We start from the raw sequence: 22,510 nt of genomic DNA on the forward strand, positions 1-22,510 counted from the left end.
TTCGTCGAGTCCGTAAGCTAGGTATCCCTCGCCGATAAACTCCGGCTTCTCCCTCAGGGAAGACTCACTATAGTAACCCGAACATCGTCAGGGCATCCGCGCTCTGGCGATATCCTCGCCTCCCTTGCACGAGGCGGCTCGGGCGAAGCGCGGAATCGCCACCGTCATACCGACTCCGCGTTCTGCGAATCTCCGACCAATCCGGACACTGTGTCCGCTTAAACCGCGCGTACGCCGTATCACTCGGATAGATTATTATCATTATTAAGTTCTTTTCTTTTCCTTAGTATATACATACATACATATCATTTTGTTATTCCGAGCGGCACTTGATTTTGTTTTGCGATAGCGTTTCGGACCGAGGCGATTGGTTACCGCGATCTCCGAAAGCCAATCACGATCTCTCTACGGCCGAGTCCACTTGTTACGAGGCTTTATGATCGAGCAACAATCTCTCTATGTAGTAATTAGGTTCTAAATAAAATCTATTATTTTCCCATTTAAATTCCGAGTGCAATTATTTTCCCGAACCCGGCCAATCCGGCGAGCCTATCCGCAACCGTATCCTGATCCTCACCGAACCGACCGAAAATCACCAGCGTTACAATATAATTTATTATATTTAATACTAAAAACATGACTATTTTTCTATAAATTTTCTATTTTGTACTTACCATAAGTTAAAATGGAAATTAATATAAAATCTTCATTGATAGTAATTTATATAAACATTTACTTAAATACACATGTAAACTATAAAAATTTGTATATAAATATTAATTGCAATGAAGACTATGTACTTTATGTAAAGAGGAAGATAATATAACGTAATTATTACATCAAAATATAAGATATCGTAAATTATAGATTTATTACAACAAATAATATAAATGTGTTTAAAATTATCTTATGGAAATACACATGTATATATGTACTTTATGTATCGTTTACTCCCCATGTCCCGCAGCTCTACGCAATAAAACATATATCTTCTCTTTAATCCAATCCTTATTGTAGGGAGCATAGGTGTTTGTTGATTTTTGATATACAAGACAAGACAAATCTGTTAATTGATCGACAAAGTCAAATAGTTGACTAATGTCATAAGTAATGGTTGGAGTGTTTGGATTTCGTCTCTTCAGATGCTCTTCGTAGATTTTACAAACACCTGTAATAATAAACAAATAATTATGACTCATAATCAGCATGAGAATATTATAAAAATACATTTTATATAATTTATTTATAATCACTAGTCATGTAATACATAAGAAAATCATTTGCATCCTTTCGTAGTGTATTATCTTTTATTATTAATATCTCTTAAAACATAAAATGGATTGATCTTATATTTAATAAACTAAAAAAGACTCCTTAGAATTAATCAAAACAAGTATAAAATGTCACGTGAGCTGCCACAGATAACATTGCGTAGAATATTATAACAAAATTATATGATTGTTTGTTTAACGCGCCTAAGTTCATGCCAATTGAATGATAAATGACAATGTTATGATAGATCTTCTTAATCAAATCTTTAATCGATGTTGAAATTGTATCATGGAACGAAGAACATTTATTAAATTTAACGTAAGACTTGGTAAAAAGTTACTGGTGACTATTATCTCCGGTGGATCGAAACATCTGCGTCTAATTTGTGTCCGTATTCACATATACTTTTGTTATAATATTCTACACAATGTTATCTGTAGTGGCTCACATGGCATTTCACATTTGTTTTGATTTTATTGCATATTTATACCAGTGTTTTTAACCTTTTTCAATATGTACATTAAATAATGAGCTTTACTTTTATTTTTAATAATAAATAAAATAATGTGTCAAGGCATGCTATTAGTTCCTATGCCTCTCCTCCTAACTCCCTTTTTCTGCTTTTCTTAACAGTTTTCCTTTTCTTAATAGTTTTTTCCTATAATATACTTGTCTTTGATCAACTACCACTAAGATATTCAAAAATACATAATAAAACTTTTAAACTTCTATTTTTTATTTCAATCTTGTAAAGTAATTTTATTATAATAATAATATATCTTAATTAAAATAAGAGTAAATAATATATATTGTACGTAATATTTAAAATTTTTTAAATATTTTTTTACTTCGCGCCTCACTCGCATTTTTATTTACTTAAAAATTTTTTTGTTTCTTTTACCTTTCTAAAATTATCGCGGCACAGCAGTATGCTACGGCATTGTAATTGAAAAACCCTGATATATACAGTTAATATTTTTATCCAAATATTGAAATTATACACGGTGCAACAATTAATTTTTAAGACTGGACCAATAAAACACGATAAAAACAAAATTTAACAAAATCTCATGTTGTTTTATTCAAAATAATCTCCTTTTGCTTGAATACATTTGTTACAGCGATTCAAAAGCGATTCAAACGTATGATTCAGCTCATTTTGTGGTATTGCTTCTAGTTTCCGTGTTGAAGGTGTTTGGATGATCGGAATGCTTTTGAAAAAGCACCTTTTAACTTCAATTTCAATTTTGTAAATAAAAAGAAGTCGCACGGGGCCAAATTAGGTGAATGTGGCAAACGAGTGAACACACAAACTTGATTTTTGGCCAAAAATTGACGACCAATGAGTGACTTGTGAGATAGCGCGTTATCGTGCAACAGCATCCAACTTTCTTGATCTTGATAATCGGGACGGATACGACGGTCATCAAACACTTCAAAACTTTAAGATAATAGTCACCAGCCACTTTTTACCAAGTCTTGCGTTAAATTTAATAAATGTTCTTCGTTCCATGATACAATTTCAACATCGATTAAAGATTTGATCAAGAAGACCTGTCATAACATTGTCATTTATCATTCAATTGGCATGAACTTAGGCGCATTAAACAAACAAATGATTGACCTTTCTAAGAATGCTACCGCTCAACAGATGTCGCCACTAATTGCTAAGATATTGCGCCAGTCTTAAATAAATAAATAAATCGGTTACGGAGCGATCATAATTCTCTTAAAAGTAGCCTTTTTAGATTCCAAATTATAAATAGTGACCTCTGTTTATGTGGGGACGGTCCCGAAAACATGGAACATGTTTTCTGGGAGTGTTCCAGGTACAGCCAGGAAAGGAGAATTATGTTTAAAAAATTTAAGAAACATAAAATAAACACTCCGATAGATATTAGGGAAATATTTAAAAAATTGAAAACGAAAGAGATTGAAATTATTACTGAATTTATTCTCAACTGTAAATTAGAAATATAAAAAAGAAAAATACCAATTGTAATGCGCGTTAATAATAAGTCTTTGTTATATCATATAATATTAATCAACTCGAGGGCAATATTTAATTAAACCTTACAAGATCCTAAATAAGAATAATAGTACAATTTTCCCTAGTTATAAAAGTAATTTAAGATATTTCTAAAAAATTTATAGAAATCTGTATTAACCATAAGTTAGTTTTAATTTACTCCTTAAATTTGTTACAAATACTACTCATAATATAATGTCCATTGAATAAGTTGTTGTAACCATAGACTAATTTAAAACTACATGTGATAGTAGATATAAGCTCCATCTACAATGTTCCCTGCAAGCAATACGCAATGTAATATGGCTGTATACGAAAAGTCTGGCCAATAAACTATTATCTATCTGTGCCAGTCTTAAAAATTAATTGTCACACCGTGTATACATAATAAATAATAAAAAAAATATTTCATAAAAATTTATAGATTGAATAAAATTTATAATTTAATATTGTCATAAATTACAATGTATTACCTTCCATACATTCATTGATGCTTTCATAATCGGAATATGTTCTTGTGTTAGGTCTAACGCCAGGTTGTACTAGTAGTATTGTGTGAGACTAAAATAAAAAGTGTAAATTATAATATAAACTTAATAACAGAGTCATTCTATGCTATTTCAACCAGAGTTAGTCGCTTTATAATTTTTAAAAATTTTGATATTGTAATCACTTATTTATCTATGTTTTGAAAATTCAAAACCAATTTGAAAACAAATTTTTAACCTTACATTTGGCTGTGATGGTTATTAAATAGTCGGCAATTTTTCACTTTCCAAGCATTTACGTTAATTGCTATAATACTTATTCCATTTATCTGATTAAAATAAATCAAAAGCCATTCGTTTCAGTTTAAAATGCTTTTTCTTTTAGATTATTATAACTTTTTCTCCTAAAGTTAATAGTTTTTACGTTATTTTAAATGCTTTTTGAGATACTAATTTTATATATATTTATTATGTTTAAGCCAAAATTTCATCAAAAAGAGAACAAGACAATTAATTTTTTTACATGAACAGTAGAGTACCAGATATGTATAAAAATAACAAATTTAAAATGATTCTAGCTCTATGTGTGTAATAATGCTAAGTAATAAGAAAAAGTCAATAAAGATTTACATGAGTGTGATATTCAAAATGTAATTATAATTTTAACTTCATATCTAATAATGAACATTTCACATATTGAAAAAGGGCAAGTGAGCCCTAAACGTTCATTGTTAGAAAACGTTCATTATTAAAAAGTTGAATTATTTATACTTTGAATATGTACACCTACATGAAAGTATTTTTTATGATCTTTTTTTATTACTTAAATATAAGACGTATTGTTCAATTCTTACAAGCTTTCAAAGATCAGAAAGTTGTAAAAAAACTTTAATATTTGAATAACTATAACTAAAATAAAGGACCTGGAAAAAATATAAAATTTGCTCCTTCGTAAGATCTTTTCATGTACAATATTATACTGAAAATTGGTCGAGGTAATTTGCAGAATAAGAAACATGTTTTAATTTAAATTTTATAAAAAGGTATACGTTTTACTTGTATACAATAACCAGGCTTGGGTAGTTAAAAAGTTAAAAGTTAAGCGAAAAATTAAGAAGTTAATAACTTTTGACTTAATTTAATTAATATTAAATGTATTAATTTTTAACTTTAACTAGTTATTTTTAAACATTAACTTATTAACTTTTTTCTACGTTAATTTTTTTATCTGTCTTATAAATGACAGTATAATACATCAGTACCATCCTCAGCACTTGTAAAATAAATGTTTTTAGTGCAGGTGATTTGCTATTTGATGACTTACTACGAAAGTAAACCAATCGTTATTTTTAAATAACGCTCTTATTTAAATTTAATAATCACTTTAATAATGATAAAATTTAATAGGATTATATTTTATCGATATATCATATATAAGGTTATATTTTACATTATACTTGAAATTGTATTTTTAATAATTTAATTACAAAATGTAAAACTTGTAAAAGAATATATATTTATATATAAAAAACAATATTTCTTTTTTACTTCATATAAATTTAAATTATAAATAAAAGAAAAAATTTATTTGATAATTTATATATACTATAACTGTTTGTTATGTAGAAAAATGCAATTTTAAAAATTACAATATTCTAATTTTATGTAAATAATAATTTTGAAAATTAACTTTTATTTTAACTTACGTTAATTTAATTTTAATGTAACTTTAACTGAGTTAATTTTTCATTCGTATAACTTTTAATGTACCTAAATTAATTTTATGTGCCATCAACTTTACTTAATTTAGTTAAAAAAATTTATTAACTTACCCAACCCTGACAATAACATATGTGAGGAAATAAGTAACACTAAAGTAATTGAGCTAAAATATTTATTTAAAGCTTCTGACTCTTCAGCCAAAAATTCCACATTGATGGTGGCAACGCAGTATTGCAAAAAAAATTTATAAAATTAAGAAAGAATTAATAGATGTGAAACGTGATGTATTGAATCGTGATAAAATTTTATCTTACACATTAACCCTTAAACACGTAAGTGGGTCTGAGAGACATATAAAGTTTTGAACGCTTGCTATGTGAAGACGGAATGAGATAGGAGGTTCGGACCACGACGTAAAAAAAGTTTGAAATCTCCTCTTTTGATTAATATAGTTGATCAACTTTTTTGGTCAACTAGAATTCGAACGTCACGACAGCAAAGTTTTGTTAGGGTCAATGCGACCCATATAGTGTGTAAGTAAAACGTTTTTTGTGAGTAAAAAGCTGGATAAAATACGTTCGAAGGTCGGTTTGCGGATGTTACTCGCATATACTCTGTCTAAAGTTGGAATACTATAAAATGCTGTAGAAAAAGGAGTTTTTCCGAAATATATCATAAAACACATCAATTTTCAATTTTAGACATGATTTAATCAAAAATACCCCATATTCGCCTTGTTACATAAGTACATTTTTTAATAGAAATGACAATGATATAATTTTTTTGGACAGTATGAATCATTAGCTTTAAAACGTCGTATTGTAAAGTTTTTCAAAGTTTTTTGTTGTAAAGTTGATTTTTTTTTAAAGTAGATTTTTAGATGCCCAAAAACACCTCATGTTCTCCATGTTACATAATTATACCTTTTAAAAGAAATGACTTTGCCAAATTTTATTTTGAAAATGTAACTTATTAGCTTTAAAACGCCGTATTTGAAAGTCCTTAAACGTTTTTTGTGAGATATGATTTTTTGAAGGAAAAGTGGACCAATTTCTCATTTTTGCTTAATGGTTTTGCTTTTATAACTTCACAATAAATTATTTTTCGGCAATGCCGATTGTGCAGTCACACTCCTGAGATTTTGAACTTTTGTTTTAAAAAAAATCGTAGAAAAATATTGATTGTAATCAAAGTTATAGCTTCTCAAAGTTGAAAGTCTCCCAGACCCAAAAATGTGTTTCCGTATTTTACAGGATCGGTGTTAAGGGTTAACATTTCGTTATTATGTGTTTTATTGTGAAAATGTAACTTAATTGTCTCGTTACCAAATTTATAAAAATGGGCCGCAAATAAAGTTTTTTTTAAATTTTATATGTAAAAGCATATTTTTCATTCCTTTCAACAGCAGTGTTTTCCCGTTTAAGTAGACTTCACTTTACTTCCTTTTACGACTATTTGCTGATTGTTAGATGGAAAAAGAATAAACAAGACTCATTTTTACAACTGTTTTAAAGTGATCTCATAATTGTATTTTATTTAAATAATAATTATCTTTAGTTTTTATAACAAAATTTGAGAGAGAAAAAGTTGTAATGACCTGTAAAAAAGCATTTTAAGCTAAAAATAATTGCTTTTGTCTCATTCAAATCGGACAAATAGAATAAAAGTTATAGTAATTAACGTAAATGCTTAAAGATTATTGTACGCCACTGATTTAAAATGACTATCGTAGCCAAACATAAGATTAAAAAATATTTTTTTAATAGTTTGGAACTTTTAAAACATAGATAAGTGATTACAATATCAACATTTTTTTAAATTATAAAACGACCAATTAATTCTAAACTATTTATAATGGCGTGTGGAATGATCCAACGGTATTATATAAATATTGATACAGACTGGCATTCACAGCCAATTCTTATTTCAAAACCATCTTAAATAATGTCTTGAGATGCTAATACTGCTCTCTCTGGTTTGTTGATGACATCTTAAGATGGTACTTAAGATAGCCTTAAATATAAAAATTGACTCGATGCTAAGGCCGGTATTTATAACCGATTTTTATTTCAAGACTGTCTTAAGTAATGCCTTAAGATGCTAATACGGCTCTCCGATTGGTTAATAACATCTTAAGATGATACTTTAAGCGATGCTGGAGTAACGGCCAAACTCACTTGACGTCGTTATTACAAATTTTTCTTCAATGGAGTGTGAATCGGTACGTGGTCGCGCGCGAGGCAAAGAGATAAGAGGAATAGTATTAAAGCCATGAGAGCAAGCTAGCGCTCTTTGTTAAGCGCACTCATGATACATTATCTGTTCTTGTCTTCGATTTCAACGTCGTCTAATAAAAGATCTTTCAATTACCACGTTACACAATTACTGCTGTTTTATTCTTCAAACCAATTTCATACGCCAACTTACATATAAAAATTTTCAACATTTCTCTTATATTAAAGTTTCTAGGCTCATTCTGAAAGCACAGTATTGTTCTTTGTTGTAATTCCGAGTCGACGCCATGCTTATTTTATACGTACAAAGTCTTAAATTTCTATGCGCAGTAAATGTTGACTAACAATATTTTTTGTTTCGTTTTTTATATTAATTTGTAACTTGCGGCCCTCATTATTGTCTATGGTTTAATTCTGCAAGAAGATTAATTTAGCGAAAAGTGAGAGCCATGCAGGATGTCGGGTGCAAATACATAATAAAATTTTTCAATATCAAACGTTTCGACCTTTAATGACGGTTTTCCTCAGTGATAATACAATTCTATGAAACAACAATCGTACTGATTAAGATATGAATTTATCACAATAAACAAATAAAGAACAGAAATAAGAAATGAAAACAAGTTACCGAATAGATAGAGATTGTGCAAAACCGCGGTGTACATCTTATTACAGCGTCTTAGAATAAAAATATTATGAAAGACCTCACAGAGCGTGTGCCGAGACAAGAGTTTTGTGAAACCACATAGTTGGTTGCTAACAAATAAATAAATAAGAGAAAGATATTAAAATGATGACTTTAAAACTTGTGGCAAATAGCCTTAAAAATTAATTAATTGAAAAAGATGAATAAAAAAAAAATTAATAAAAAATTAAATAAATAAATAAAAAAGAATAAAAATGGAAGCTGCACAAGTCATCAGATATAAAATTGTAAAAAAAAAACACTTATATAAATTAATGTAAATTCAACAAAAAGGGGAAAAAAGGAAATAAGCCGAAGCGAAAAATATATACAAAATACCTCTAAGCACCAAAACTCGTGTCACCGCCTTGAGATGGGATGTTACATCTCGGTGAGAATAGATACGAATAATAAGGTCGAAACGTTTGACATTGAAGAATTTTATTATTTATTTGCACCCGACATCCTGCGTGGCTCTTGAGCTCACTTTTCGCTAAATTAGTTCACTTATAAGAGCCTTAACTTTCATTTTATTTTGTTTTGTTTGTCTGCAAGAAGATTTTTCAATCCGTGTCTTCAATAAAAAGATTAATTAAAAATAAAAATATTCGCATATACAGACGACTTCAGCATCGCCTTAAGACGATCTTAAATATAAAAATTAACTATAAATACCGGCTTAAATAATAAAAAATCAAAACACAATGTCGCAATTCAATGATAAAAATAGGAAAGAAAAGAAAGATGGAATATGACTTATATTGCACTATTTTATCACGCTTATTGATCATGCAACTTCAGAATCACTTGTAGTACATAAATAAAATGTACATGTATAAATATGCATTAGTAAACTTAATACACAATAGTGAAATAAAAAAAAATGTATAAATATACAATTAAATTTAATAATTATTTACATTAATATTTATGTATATAATATGTAACATAATAGGTAACACAAGTTTAATTCTGTCAAGTTAACAGCTCCAAAAGAACAAAATCGAATAGGACCTATTGAACTATTTAGTATTCATTTTGTGCTAATTTGTGTTGCAAGAAGTAATTTTATACTTCATGTCGTTTAAAAAAAACTCATGGTGCTACTAACTTAACATCAAGCTAGCAGGAAAAAAAATAAAAAAATAAAAATAAAGGTAGATATAATTAGTGCTAATTTTGTTCTAATTTGTGCCACAAAAAATAATATTGTACCATATACTATATAGAAGAAATTTTTTACTATAATAAAAAATTTATTATTATACAGGGTGATTCAGAATAAACAGTCGTCCTTCAAGGGACGTATTTCTGGTCAAATTCTAAGACAATTTTTCCTTTGGCAAAAATTTGGCTTAGATTTTGAAATATAGCCGATTAAATAAACATATCACGGGTTGAGTACAGAAGGTATGCAGGAGCGGCGCACTCACCGTTACGCGCGGGTGTTTCGTGAGGTGCCTGCTGCGCTCAGCTGATACAACACACAAAAGTCTCTGACAAAAAGAAAGAGAAAAAGAAAAGAGAGAGAGAGAGAGAGAGAGAGAGACTCTTGTGTGTTGTATTAGCTGAGCGCAGCACGAAATATTCGCACGTAACGAGTGCACCGTTCCTGCGTATCTTCTGTACTCGACCTTCTGTACCTATGATAGGCTAACTTAATCGACTTATATTTCAAAACCTAAGCCTCCGCCAAATTTTTGCCAAAGATCGTCTTAGAATTCGACCAGGAATACGTCCCTTGAAGGACAACTGTTTATTCTGAATCACCCTGTATATGTATAAAAATACATTATTATAAGAATTTATTCTTTATCTCTAATTACTACCAATTTTGTGATAATTTGTCTCATATAAAATAAATTTAAATAAATTACTAATAATTCAAATATTTTACATATAATAAATTAAATATAAACAATTTAAAAAAGAGGTTAATTTACCATTAAAATGGACCTACACAAGAAAAAATATGTAGAGAAGTCATATAGAAAAAAAAAAATGTTATTAATTTGTTCATAATACGTTGAAAATAACAAGTTTTTGATGAAACGATGCGTTGTGTTTTAAGGCCTTTAATTCAATTGTCAAAAAATTTGTTGCTCGCATGATTATGATATTAAAATCATTTTTAAGCTTTGTGTACACGCACCGATAGAAATGGTGTCCCTCCGCGCTGACGCTCGGCTGCCGCACACACGCAAAGCCGCGCATGTACGTGTTTCGAGGCAGCGCGGGGGAGGGCGGGGTGCCGGCTGAAAGTAGTGAGGGGCGTTTCGATAGCGCATCTTCCTCGCTCGACGCTCGGTAGAGAGAGAAGACACGAATCAAGGCGCTCGAGAAACTCGGCAGAAATGGTGTCCCTTGCGCCTATACGGGCGGTATACGGGATATCACGGTTGGTCGCGCGCTGTTTTAATTTTTAATTGCATAAAAAAATTTACTCGGATACGAAGATTCGTTTGAAAAATAATGTAAATAAAATTACGATTTTTCATAATAAATTAAAATTATGTCATCACGGCAATACAGCTTTAATTCTTGGAAGTGTTACTTTATGTTGAGACATAATTTTAATTAATTAATGAAACTTGTAAATCTCTTTAAACAATTACTTATTAAAATAATCTGTATTAAAAAATAATTTTAATTCGATAAATTTATAAAAATGTTAACACTATGTAGCAGGCCAGTTTACTTTGTAATTGGTGTAAAACAATACTCTGAGAGAGGATTCAAATGAACGTCTGATTCTGATTTTTCTTAAATTTCATATAGTAATTTGTAACGTCAAAATATGAAGTCTGTCACTTTTCCAAATGCCCCACATTCTTCTCGCTTGACGAGATTTTTTAATATACCGCCCGTATAGGCGCAAAGGACACCGTTTCTGCCGAGTTTCTCGAGCACCTCGATTCGTGTCTTCTCTCTCGATCCAGCATCGAGCAAGAAAGATGAGCTATCAAAACGCTCCCCACTACTTTCTGCCAGCACCCCGACTTCTGCCGCGCTGCCTCGAAACACATACGTGCGCGGCTTTACGTGTGTGCGGCAGCCGAGCGTCAGCGCGGAGGGACACCATTTGTGCCAGTGCGTGTACACGATGCTAGAAATCAGTCCGAATTCTTGATCCGAGTAAAATTTACTAAAACTCGAATCGTGGACACAGGCAACTTGGATGAAAATCTCGAATAGAAATCTCGTACAGAGAAATGCATCCTGTCCCATTTTTTCGTACTAATTTCTAGATTCAGTTCATAGTAATCAACTATTTCCTTATAAATAGTTGATGAATATTGGTTAATATAACGTTAGACATAGAAAATTGTAATTTTTATAACCTTTATCACACTAAAGTATAAAAAGGTATAAAGTTCAGTAGCCAACCTGAGCTAACCTCACAAACTCAGCTATAACGCTGTCTAGGGGCATCAAAGTACAACTATTTCTATTCCAGAACTTAAATCAAGAACTCGGACCGATTTCTAGCATCGTGTATACAAGGCTTTAGAAACCGTATCATCGAAATGTAACAAGATTCGATTTTGTTGCTAACCGTAACACACTGGAAATAATTTGCATATTCAGAGAACGCGCAGAAAACTGTTACACAATATAGCAACAATTTTTCATCATTTGAGGATTACGTACTTAATTAGTAAACTATTTTTTAAGTTTAGTGATGCTATTTAAACTAGTTATTTATTGATACTCTTTCAACTATCATACTATAACTGTAACTATAAAATATTTAAAATAATAAAACATTCGGCTCGTACAAAGCACCTTACTATTTATACATTTATTTTTATTTTTAGATGAACCTACAGAATTAGACAATTTTTTATTAATTTATTATGTAAATAAAATTAATATTTATTTAACTTTTCATATTTTAACACTAAAACTACAGTAAAATTTCTCTCCCTAAAATCACGGCAGAAGTCAATATGACCGCTCATTAAAAATTAGCGTTTAAATTAATATAATTTTAACATTAATTATCAAGTACGTACCTAAGTATTAAGCGGATATTTAAGTAAATAAATTGCCTTTATTTAATCGTTTATGTAACTACAAAACATGGAGCGCTATAGCCTCAAGGGTGATTAGCGGCTCGGCCGTCGAGTTTCGAGTAGTAGTGAGATAAGCGTTGCCTGAGAAATCGGTTCAAAATGTGCATTTCATTGCGAGCACAGCCTAGTGCACACATGTGCCAAATGAGGGGAAATCGTGGAAGAAGAGGAGAAACTACACTCCCTAACGACTCAATTCCTATTGGCTGACACTCAATTTTTAGTATCGGTCAATTTGATCGCAACCGTCGTTATAGGTATATCCGTGTAGAAAAACTATTTAGTTACATAAATTAATTAGTTCTTTTTTTCAACTTTATAAAAGCAAAATTCATGCACAATCACAAAATTACAAAACTCTACAAGCAATAGATTAATTATAAAGTTAATAGGAAAAAATAAAATAGTCATTTTGACGACGGCCGTAGTTCTAGTGTTAAACAATACAATATGAGAAGATTGAAGCTCAATATTCATAATTAATTCTTATATTTAAAACTGTCTTATGTACAGTTTTAAAATGCCATAAACTAATCAAAATAACAAACAAAATAAAACGAAGGTTAAAACTCTTATAAATAAATTAAAATTAGGGAATAATGAGCTCAAGAGTCACGCAGGATGTCAGACGCAAATAAATAAATCAACACATAACTCCAATATCAGGCAAACGTTTCGATCTTTAATGACGGTCTTCTTCAGTACAGATACTACACAAATCTATAAAACAACAAATTAATCGCACTGATTAAGATATGAATGTATCGAAATAAACAAATAAAGATCAAAAATAAAAATGAAAACAAGTTACCGAATAGAGATTGTGCAAAACCGCGGTGTACATCTTATTTCAACGTCTTAGCATAATAACATTATAAACGACCTCACAGAGCGTGTGCAGAGACAAGAGTAAAACCACATAAATTGGTTGCTAACAAATAAATACATAAATAAGAAAATAATATTAAAATGACTTTTAAACTTGTAACAGACAACAATATAAATTAAATAGTTACAAGAGATAAACGGAAAATAAATAAAAATAAAAATAAATATGAAAGCTGTACAAGACATAAGATATAAAATTGTAAAAAAACCGCATTATAAAAATTATGCAAAATAAAAAAAAGGAATTAAATCGAAACAAAAATTATATACAAAATACCTCTAAGCACCAAAACTTGTGTCACAGCTTTGAGATGAGATGTTACATCTCGGTGAGAATAGATACAAATAATAAGGACCGAAACGAGATAGCCTCGGTGGCCCGAACGAAAAGAATAGAAGGAGAAGGGATGACGAATCTAAGAAGAGGAAATATGGTAGAGGATAGGAAGATACGCATCCAAGAGAAGTTCGGTATCGCTTTGTTTATTGAGTCCATGCAATTGATTTTTGATGTGTAACATCTCGCATATAGATCTTTTAACATAAGATGGCTCTTTGTCTAAAATTTCCACGTTCTCCCAATCAAATTTATGATTTTCTCCAATGCGATGTACCAAAATAACTGAAGGAGAACTGGCTTTCCTAATATCTGCTTTATGTTCACTGACTCTTGTTTTTAATTGGCGTTTTGTCTGTCCCACGTCAGAAGAATCGCAGTCCTTAATTTTATAGACCACGTCATTACAAGAAAGACGCTCTATATGGTCTTTGCCAGTAGTTATAAATTTGTTCAGTTTAGAGGGGATCGTGAACGCAACACTGCAGTCAAACTTACATAAAAATTTCTCTGATACTGACTTACAAATATAAGGAATCGTAAAAAATCTTTTCACACGTTTATCCTCAACGCAGGTATCATCTTTATAAAAAAGGTGTTTAAGTCTGAAATTTATCACCTTTACATTAAGAAAACTGATTTCCCCCTCGATCTCTCTCTCTCTATAGTAAATTGTAAACAGTCATGGAATTAAACGTGCCAAGGATGCCCGATAACGAGTTAGCCGGGGCTGCTAATATAATGTCCTCTACATATCTACAGTAAAAAGGTAGATGAAAAGAAAGGAGTTTTAACGCCTTGCACTCCAAATCCTGCATAACCAAATCCGCTAAAATAGGAGACAACGGTGATCTCATCGGCAGACCAAAGATCTGTTTGTAGCAAGTATTATTAAATTTAAAATACGTAGAATCTATTATTAAATTTAAAGCTTTGAGAAATTCATTGACTGGAATAGTAATGTTTTTTGGTATGGTTGACAAATTACTTTTATTATCACATCCTCAATTTCATCATCAGAACTTCATAATTTTAGTTAATATTATATTGGAAAATAATTATCCTTTAAATTTTAACTTCTCCATGATAAATTTCAGACTTAAACACCTTTTTTATAAAGATATGCGTTGAGGATAAACGTGTGAGAAGATTTTTTACGATCCCTTATATTGAGTCGGTATCAGGGAAATTTTCGTCTTTCTCATGTAAGTTTGACTGCAGTGTTGCGTTCACGATCCCCTCTAAACTGAACAAATTTATAACTACTGGCAAAGACCATATAGAGCGTCTTTCTTGTAATAACGTGGTCTATAAAATTAATTGTAAGGACTGCGCTTCTTCTTACGTGGGACAGACAAAACACCAATTAAATACAAGAGTCAGTGAACATAAAACAGATATTAGAAAAGCCAGTTCTCCTTCAGTTATTTCGGTACATCGCATTGGAGAAAATCATGAATTTGATTGGGAGAACGTGAAAATTTTAGACAAAGAGCTATCTTATGTTAAAAGATCTATATCCGAGATGTTACACATCAAAAATCAATTGCATGGACTCAATAAACAAAGCGATACTGAACTTATCTCGGATGCGTATCTTTCTATCTTGGATCATATTCCCCCTTCTTAAGTTCGTCACCCCTTCTCTTTCTATTCCTTTTGTTCGGGCCACCGAGGCTATCTCGTTTTGGTCCTTATTATTTGTATCTATTCTCACCGAGATGTAACATCTCATCTCAAAGCTGTGACACAAGTTTTGGTGCTTAGAGGTATTTTGTATATAATTTTTGTTTCGATTTAATTCCTTTTTTTTATTTTACATAATTTTTATAATGCGATTTTTTTTACAATTTTATATCTTATGTCTTGTACAGCTTTTATATTTATTTTTATTTATTTTCCGTTTATTTCTTGTAACTATTTAATTTATATTGTTGTCTGTCACAAGTTTGAAAGTCATTTTAATATTATTTTCTTATTTATGTATTTATTTGTTAGCAACCAATTTATGTGATTTTACGAAACTCTTGTCTCTGCACACGCTCTGTGAGGTTTATAATGTTATTATGCTAAGACGTTGAAATAAGATGTACACCGCGATTTTGCACAATCTCTATTCGGTAACTTGTTTTCATTTTTATTTTTGATCTTTATTTGTTTATTTCAATAAATTCATATCTTAATTAGTGCAATTAATTTGTTGTTTTATAGACTTGTAATATCTGTATTGAAGGAAACCGTCATTAAAGGTCAAAACGTTTGCCTGACATTGGAGTTATGCGTTGATTTATTTATTTGCGTCTGACATCCTCTTGAGTTCTTTATTCCTTAATTTTAATCAAAATAAATTATGATTAATTCATATTACTTCTTTTAAATATAGTTTGTAACGCAAAAGCTCCTATAACACGGTCAAAGACCGTGGCACTTAGATGGCGCTCTGCCTCTGGGGACTCTAACCCAGGCGGCGCTGACGCAAGCAAAGAAGCAGCGAGAGAAGAAGCTACCTAACTTAACATTATTAACGTGCAAACCACGAACCGCAGAACATTCTGTCTTTTACTTTTAAACGCTCTCAGAATTTGTGTAAATATATTTGCTCAGTTTAAAGTCAGTGATTAAGTGTTATTGTCCTCTTCGCTCTTAACTACAACCTCGATAGAACTCACATTACCGGACTGGCGTTGCATCGACTACTCGATAGTAACCGGCCACGTCACAATTGGGAGAGATCAGGTTAACGATGAAGCAGACACATTTAACCAAGACGTCTTCTCCACGCAAGCCGTCACAACTAACAACACGGTCACAAACGCGATCGCAATCGCTGATACCGCGCAGGTTAGAGACGAGCAAGAAAACCGAGCAACAAAAAAGCAAGAAAAAAAGATAGCAAGCCAACATGGCGGCAGGTACAGGTACACAACAAAACGCTATCACGCAGACGAACGAACAGTTCGCCCTTCTCCTACAAAGCAGATACAAATATCCGCTACAAACGTCCCCGCCGCAAATATCGCGCTACCAGTAATTTCTCGCGATTACCTCGCGTTTCGACGGGAAAAAGACGTCCGATGTAGAAGCTTTTATAGACGCGATAGTTACGTACAAAGATTGAACAAATATATCTGACGAAAACGCTCTAAAGGGTCTACCGATCCTCCTTACGGATCTCGCTGCCACGTAATGGCAAGGCGTTAAATCTACGATCAATGAATGGGATGCCGCAATAGTCTTGTTAAAACTAACCTACGGACCTAAAAAACCGGCATATCGGATTTACAAAGAACTCTTCGCGCACGAGCAAGAAAATACTTCGACGGACATAGTTATATGTAAAGCGCGTGCACTTCTCCCTAAAATTCCCTACAATACGCCATTAACGGAAAGCGTCCAATTAGATATGGTTTACGGATTAGTATTATACAAAATTCGGAAGAAAATACCACGCAAAAAAGTTACGTCATTCACAGAATTATTAGAGCTCGCAAGAGAAATCGAAGAAAATACGGCCTAGGAAAATAACAAATCATCTAAACAATCAACATCGTCCCAGTCATCTAACAAACAAGAAACGCGTCTGCGTTGCAAATATTGTAAAAACTTCGGTCACACGGTAGACAAGTGCAGAAATCTTAACTCTTAAACACACCAATCCTGTAAAATACGAAAACACATTTTCGGGTCTGGGAGACTTTTTCAACTTTGAGAAGCTATAATTTTGATTACAATCAATATTTATCTACAATTTTTTTTTTATGAAAAATCAGAATCTCAGAAGTGTGACTGCACAACCGGCATTGCCAAAAAAATAATTTATTGTGAAGTTATAAAGGCAAAATCATTAAGCAAAAATGAGAAAATGGTCAAAAATTCACTTTTCCTTCAAAACATCATATCTTCGTAACAAAAAAACTTTTACGGACTTTCAAATACGATGTTTTAAAGCTAAAGAGTCGTTTCAAAATAAAATTTGGCAAAGTCATTCTTTTTAACAAGTATACTTATGCAACATGGAGAATATGAGGTATTTTTGGGCATCTAAAAATCCACTTAAAAAAAAAAAAAATTATATCTTTTCAACAAAAAACTTTGAACTTGTGCAATACGGCAATAAAGCTAAAGATTCATACTTCAAAAAAAAAAAAAAAAAATATATTCCTGTCATTTCTATTAAAAAATGTACTTATGTAACAAGGCAAATATGAGATATTTTTTATTAATTGTGTCTAAAATTGAAAATTGATGTGTTGCATGATTTATTTCGGAAAAACTCCCTTTTCTACAGCATTTTATAGTATTCCAACTTTAGACAGAGTATATGTGAGTAACATCCGCAAACCGATCTGTTCGAACGTATTTTGTCTAGCTTTTTTATATAAAATACTCACAAAAAATGTTTCACTTACACACTATATGGGTCGCATTGACCTTAACAAAATTTTGCTGCCATGCCATTTGAATTCTAGTTGACCAAAAAAGTTGATCAATCATATCAATTAAAAGAGAAGATTTCAAACTTTTTTTACGTCTTAGTCCAAACCTCTTATCTCATTCCGTCTTCACACAAGAAGCGTTCAAAACTTCATATGGGGTCTCTTAGACCCACTTACGTGTTTAAGGGTGAAAAGGAAAAAACGAGGATAACCTAACCACAACAAGCAAGAAAAATAAAAATTCCTGTGTAAACGACACGCAAACAAATAACCAACACTCTCAACCGACGGTAACTTGTTTCGGTTGCGGAAATTCGGGATACCTTTGCAAAGATTGCCCAAAATGCAATAAAAATAAAAACACGGCAAAGCCTGATTTTTGTCTCAAAGACGCGTCCAAAATACGCACAAAATATAAAAACCGACCAATTCTGAACATAGAAATATTAGGAGCGAGAGATATAAGTTTGATCAATACTGAAGATGAGCGTCGCTGGAAGCCTTTACAAAATCCTTGTCGAAAAAAAACAAAAATTCAAAAAATCAAATTCGCGCATTGGGTTAGCGGACGGTACATGTAGCGAAGAAAACGTATTGTTAACGGAAGTCGACGTTCACTTAATGGACCGCTCGATAAGCACATTTCTCATAATGCCGTATGCAGAAAATATTTACACGTTACTCGGCATGAATTTCATAGAAAAAGCAAAAATAGTAATAAATATACCTCAATACAACTGACATTTTGCAGATAACCCTGAAAAGCACAAATTAAATTTCAAAGCTCCAGATAAAACGGCCAACGTCTTGCAACTAAGTTACGTCAACACATTAAGAGACAACAAAGTTCAAGCCCTATCCACGGATCAACGCAAGATGATAAACAATACCTTACTAAATAACAAAGATATCTTCGCACTAGGAGAAGAGCAAACTCCATACGCCGAACATGCCATCGATACAGGAAGTAATGCACCGGTTGCAACACCATATAAAATGCCACAACACAAAAAAGTAATATTAGAAAAAGAACTCAACGCCTTGCTAGAAGCCAACATCATAGAGGAATGCAAATCACCATGAGCAGCACCAGTAGTACATGTACCCAAAAAAGACGGCACAGTAAGAGTCTGCATCGACTATCGCCGCTTTAACGCAATCACAAAGACAGATTTATATCTAATGCCCAGAATCGACGAATTACTGCACCTTGCAAAAAGAACACTGTATATGTCCACTATCGACCTTCGTTCAGATTATTGGCAAGTAAGTGTCAAACCGTCAGATCAAGACAAAACCGCATTTACAATACCATTCGAAATCTTTCGAATTAGATGAATGCCTTTTGATCTTAAGAACGGCGGAGCAACTTTTCAAAGATTGATGGACCATTTTCGCAGAGGCTTAAGATACCACAACACTAGTATATCTAGACAATATAATCGTCCTATCAACTAGTTTTAAAGAACATTTGCAAGACTTACAAAAAGTCTTTAATCGTTTACGCGAATTCAAATTACGGGTTTTAAAAAAATGTAATTTTGCCTGTTCACAAATTAAATTTCTAGGTCATTTAATAACAACTGAAGGAATCTGCCCAAATGACAACAAAGTGGCAGCTATTCTGAATCTCCCTCCCCGAGAAATTTAAAACATCTGCTAACGTTCTTACAGACCGCCTCATGGTTTCGCAGATTTATTCTTAACTTTGCCAAAATTGCCAAACCTTTGACATCACTCACCAAGAAGGACGCTACGTGAACATGGGAAAAAACCAGAAAAACTCTTTCAAGAAATTAACAGAAACGCTCACAAACGCCCCTGTACTCAGACAGGCAGATGATCGAATACTCTTCATAATAAGAACAGATGCCAGCAATTATGCAATAAGAACCATACTCGTACAGGGAGAAGAAGCCGATAAAAGACCAGTAGAATTTGCCAGTCGTTTGTTAACAGCAGCGGAACGCAAGTATAGCACGACAGAGCGCAAAGCGCTCGCAATCGTCTGGGCCGTTTCAAAATTCAGAGGATACATCGACGACGCTCAAATTACTATAGGCATGGATTACACAGATCTACAAAATTAGGGGGGGGTCTTGTGCTTTGAACTTTGAATGACGTTTCTATAGGATTTTGATGCGCTGAAAACGACTACGTTATCCGTTTTTTTCCATCACCCTCCATTTTTTAAATAATCGCAAAAACAATGTTTTTTGAACTTGATTTCTTTATGAATTTTTTCTGGCTAAAGAAAAAATGATAGCGAGGTCAGCTTTACGGCATTTTACGCAGAAATGTTCCCACAGAAAATATTTTTTCGCAACTTATAAAAACGTTTTATGCAAACCATACACAAAAAACTTTGAAAAAGTCGTGAAAAATTGTGAAAAAATAATAAATTTTGAAATATAAAACCAAATAACTAAAAAACAAAAAATCTTACAAAATATTTGACTTTTTGGGCATTTTAGCTCTATGTTTCTAGTTTAAATCTTTTTTTGGAAAATTAATTTCCGATTATTTGTTAAAAAGTTATTGAATTTAAACCATAAATGCATTCCGTGAGCGTTACCTACGGTGCGCGACATCCTCTCGCGTCTGACGGACTGACATCGAATAAAGTTCTAGAAGTTATAAAATTATACGAGATTATGTTATGTATAGTTTTTCTGATCACTGATTTCAAAAATAAACAAATCTAAATGGCGGATTCAATATGGAAGACAAGAATTTTAAAAATGCATATAAATAACACGAAAATCAGTATCTGTTGGTTTTGTAAGTCTCTGATTACTGCTGTGTAATTACAAATATTGAAAGATAACGTATTTTCTACAAGGCAAATAGCACATGCTGGTACATAGACGCGTCGCTACGCGGCGCGACTTCTCGTTATCGAAGTGATGTGTGATGGCTATATAAAGTAACGTACGATCCGGCACCAGATACATTCTTCTTTGAAGCTATTCGGTGTTTCTCTAGATGTAAATATTAAAGTTTCAAATACGCTTTGTATATACTGGAATAAGAACTTTTAGTTCATTCTGGTATAAATATTGTCGTAAAAATGTCATCAAAATGCGTTTGTAAAAACAGTGCAGATATTTTTTGTTACATTTGCGGTTCTTATGTAGTACAAAAATATCGAGAAAATATAACAGAATTCGTGAAAATAGCTTATAGTTACTGTTTTGGTATACAAATTGTTAATCAAAATAAGAATTGGGTGCCCCATAAAGTATGCCATACTTGTGTCGTATGTTTAAGACGTTCCAAAAAAAATAATGTAAAATCAATGCCTTTTTCACGTCCAATGATATGGCGTGAGCCATCAAATCATAAAAATGATTGTTACTTTTGCATATGTAACGTTCAAGGACATAATAATAAAAATAAAAATAAAATCGTTTATCCTGATATACCGTCTGTAACAAGCCTGTGATTGAAGAATATAATTCTAATACTGATGTGACCTGTTTAAATGATGAAGTATCTAAAGAACCCCAAGTATTTACGCAACTTGAATTAAATAATCTCGTTCGAGACTTAGGTCTTTCAAAACAAAAATCGGAGCTTTTGACTTCCAGATTAAAAGATAAATATTTGTTAGCTCACGGGACATCAATTACATATTACAGGACAAGAGAGTCATCTTTCCTGCCATATTTTTCAGAGACTAACTCACTGGTCTATTGTAATGATGTAGCAGGTTTAATAAATCAGTTCAAAGATAATATCTATAAAACCACTGACTGGCGACTCTTCATTGATTCGTCTAAAAGGAGCTTGAAGGGAGTATTGCTACACAATGGTAATAAATATGGTGCTGTTCCAATAGCGCATTCAGTTTCTCTGAAGGAAACATATGAAAGTATGCAACTTCTTCTTAATACAATCAAATACACAGAACATAATTGGATGATATGTGGCGATTTAAAAATAATATGTTTCCTTTTAGGACAACAGTCTGGCTTCACAAAATTCCCATGTTTTTTATGCGAGTGGGATAGTGGTGCGCGAAATGAGCATTGGGTAAAGAAGAAATGGCCACCCAGAACAAATTTAATACCCGGATCAAAAAATGTGATATATAATAGTCTGGTCGATCCAAAAAAGATTTTGTTACCGCCATTACATATTAAACTGGGGTTAATGAAGCAATTTGTAAAAGCGCTAAATAAAAATAACAATTGCTTCAAATATTTGCAGGCCAAATTTCCACAATTGTCTGAAGGGAAAATAAAAGAAGGAATTTTTGATGGTCCTCAGATTCGATTGTTGATGAAAGATCAAATGTTTGAAACGACGATGAACAAAATTGAAAAAAAAAGCTTGGATCA

The 22,510-nt window shown here is 31.9% G+C and overlaps 1 protein-coding gene across 1 annotated transcript in view; it reads right to left on the minus strand.

Moving 5' to 3' along the window:
- Positions 1-847: 847 nt before the first annotated feature.
- LOC105201542 (enhancer of rudimentary homolog) overlaps positions 848-22,510 on the minus strand; it is a 30,527-nt gene continuing 8,864 nt past the window's right edge. The window contains exons 2-3 of the mRNA XM_039459655.1: positions 3,775-3,862; positions 848-1,168 (exon numbers count right to left, since the gene is read on the minus strand). Of these exons, the coding sequence (XP_039315589.1) occupies positions 948-1,168; positions 3,775-3,862 (309 nt within the window). The 3' untranslated portion in view covers positions 848-947. The remainder of the gene's footprint in view (positions 1,169-3,774; positions 3,863-22,510) is intronic.

Source organism: Solenopsis invicta, chromosome 2 (assembly GCF_016802725.1).
Source record: "Solenopsis invicta isolate M01_SB chromosome 2, UNIL_Sinv_3.0, whole genome shotgun sequence".
In the NCBI taxonomy this organism is placed as follows: Eukaryota; Metazoa; Arthropoda; class Insecta; order Hymenoptera; family Formicidae; genus Solenopsis; species Solenopsis invicta.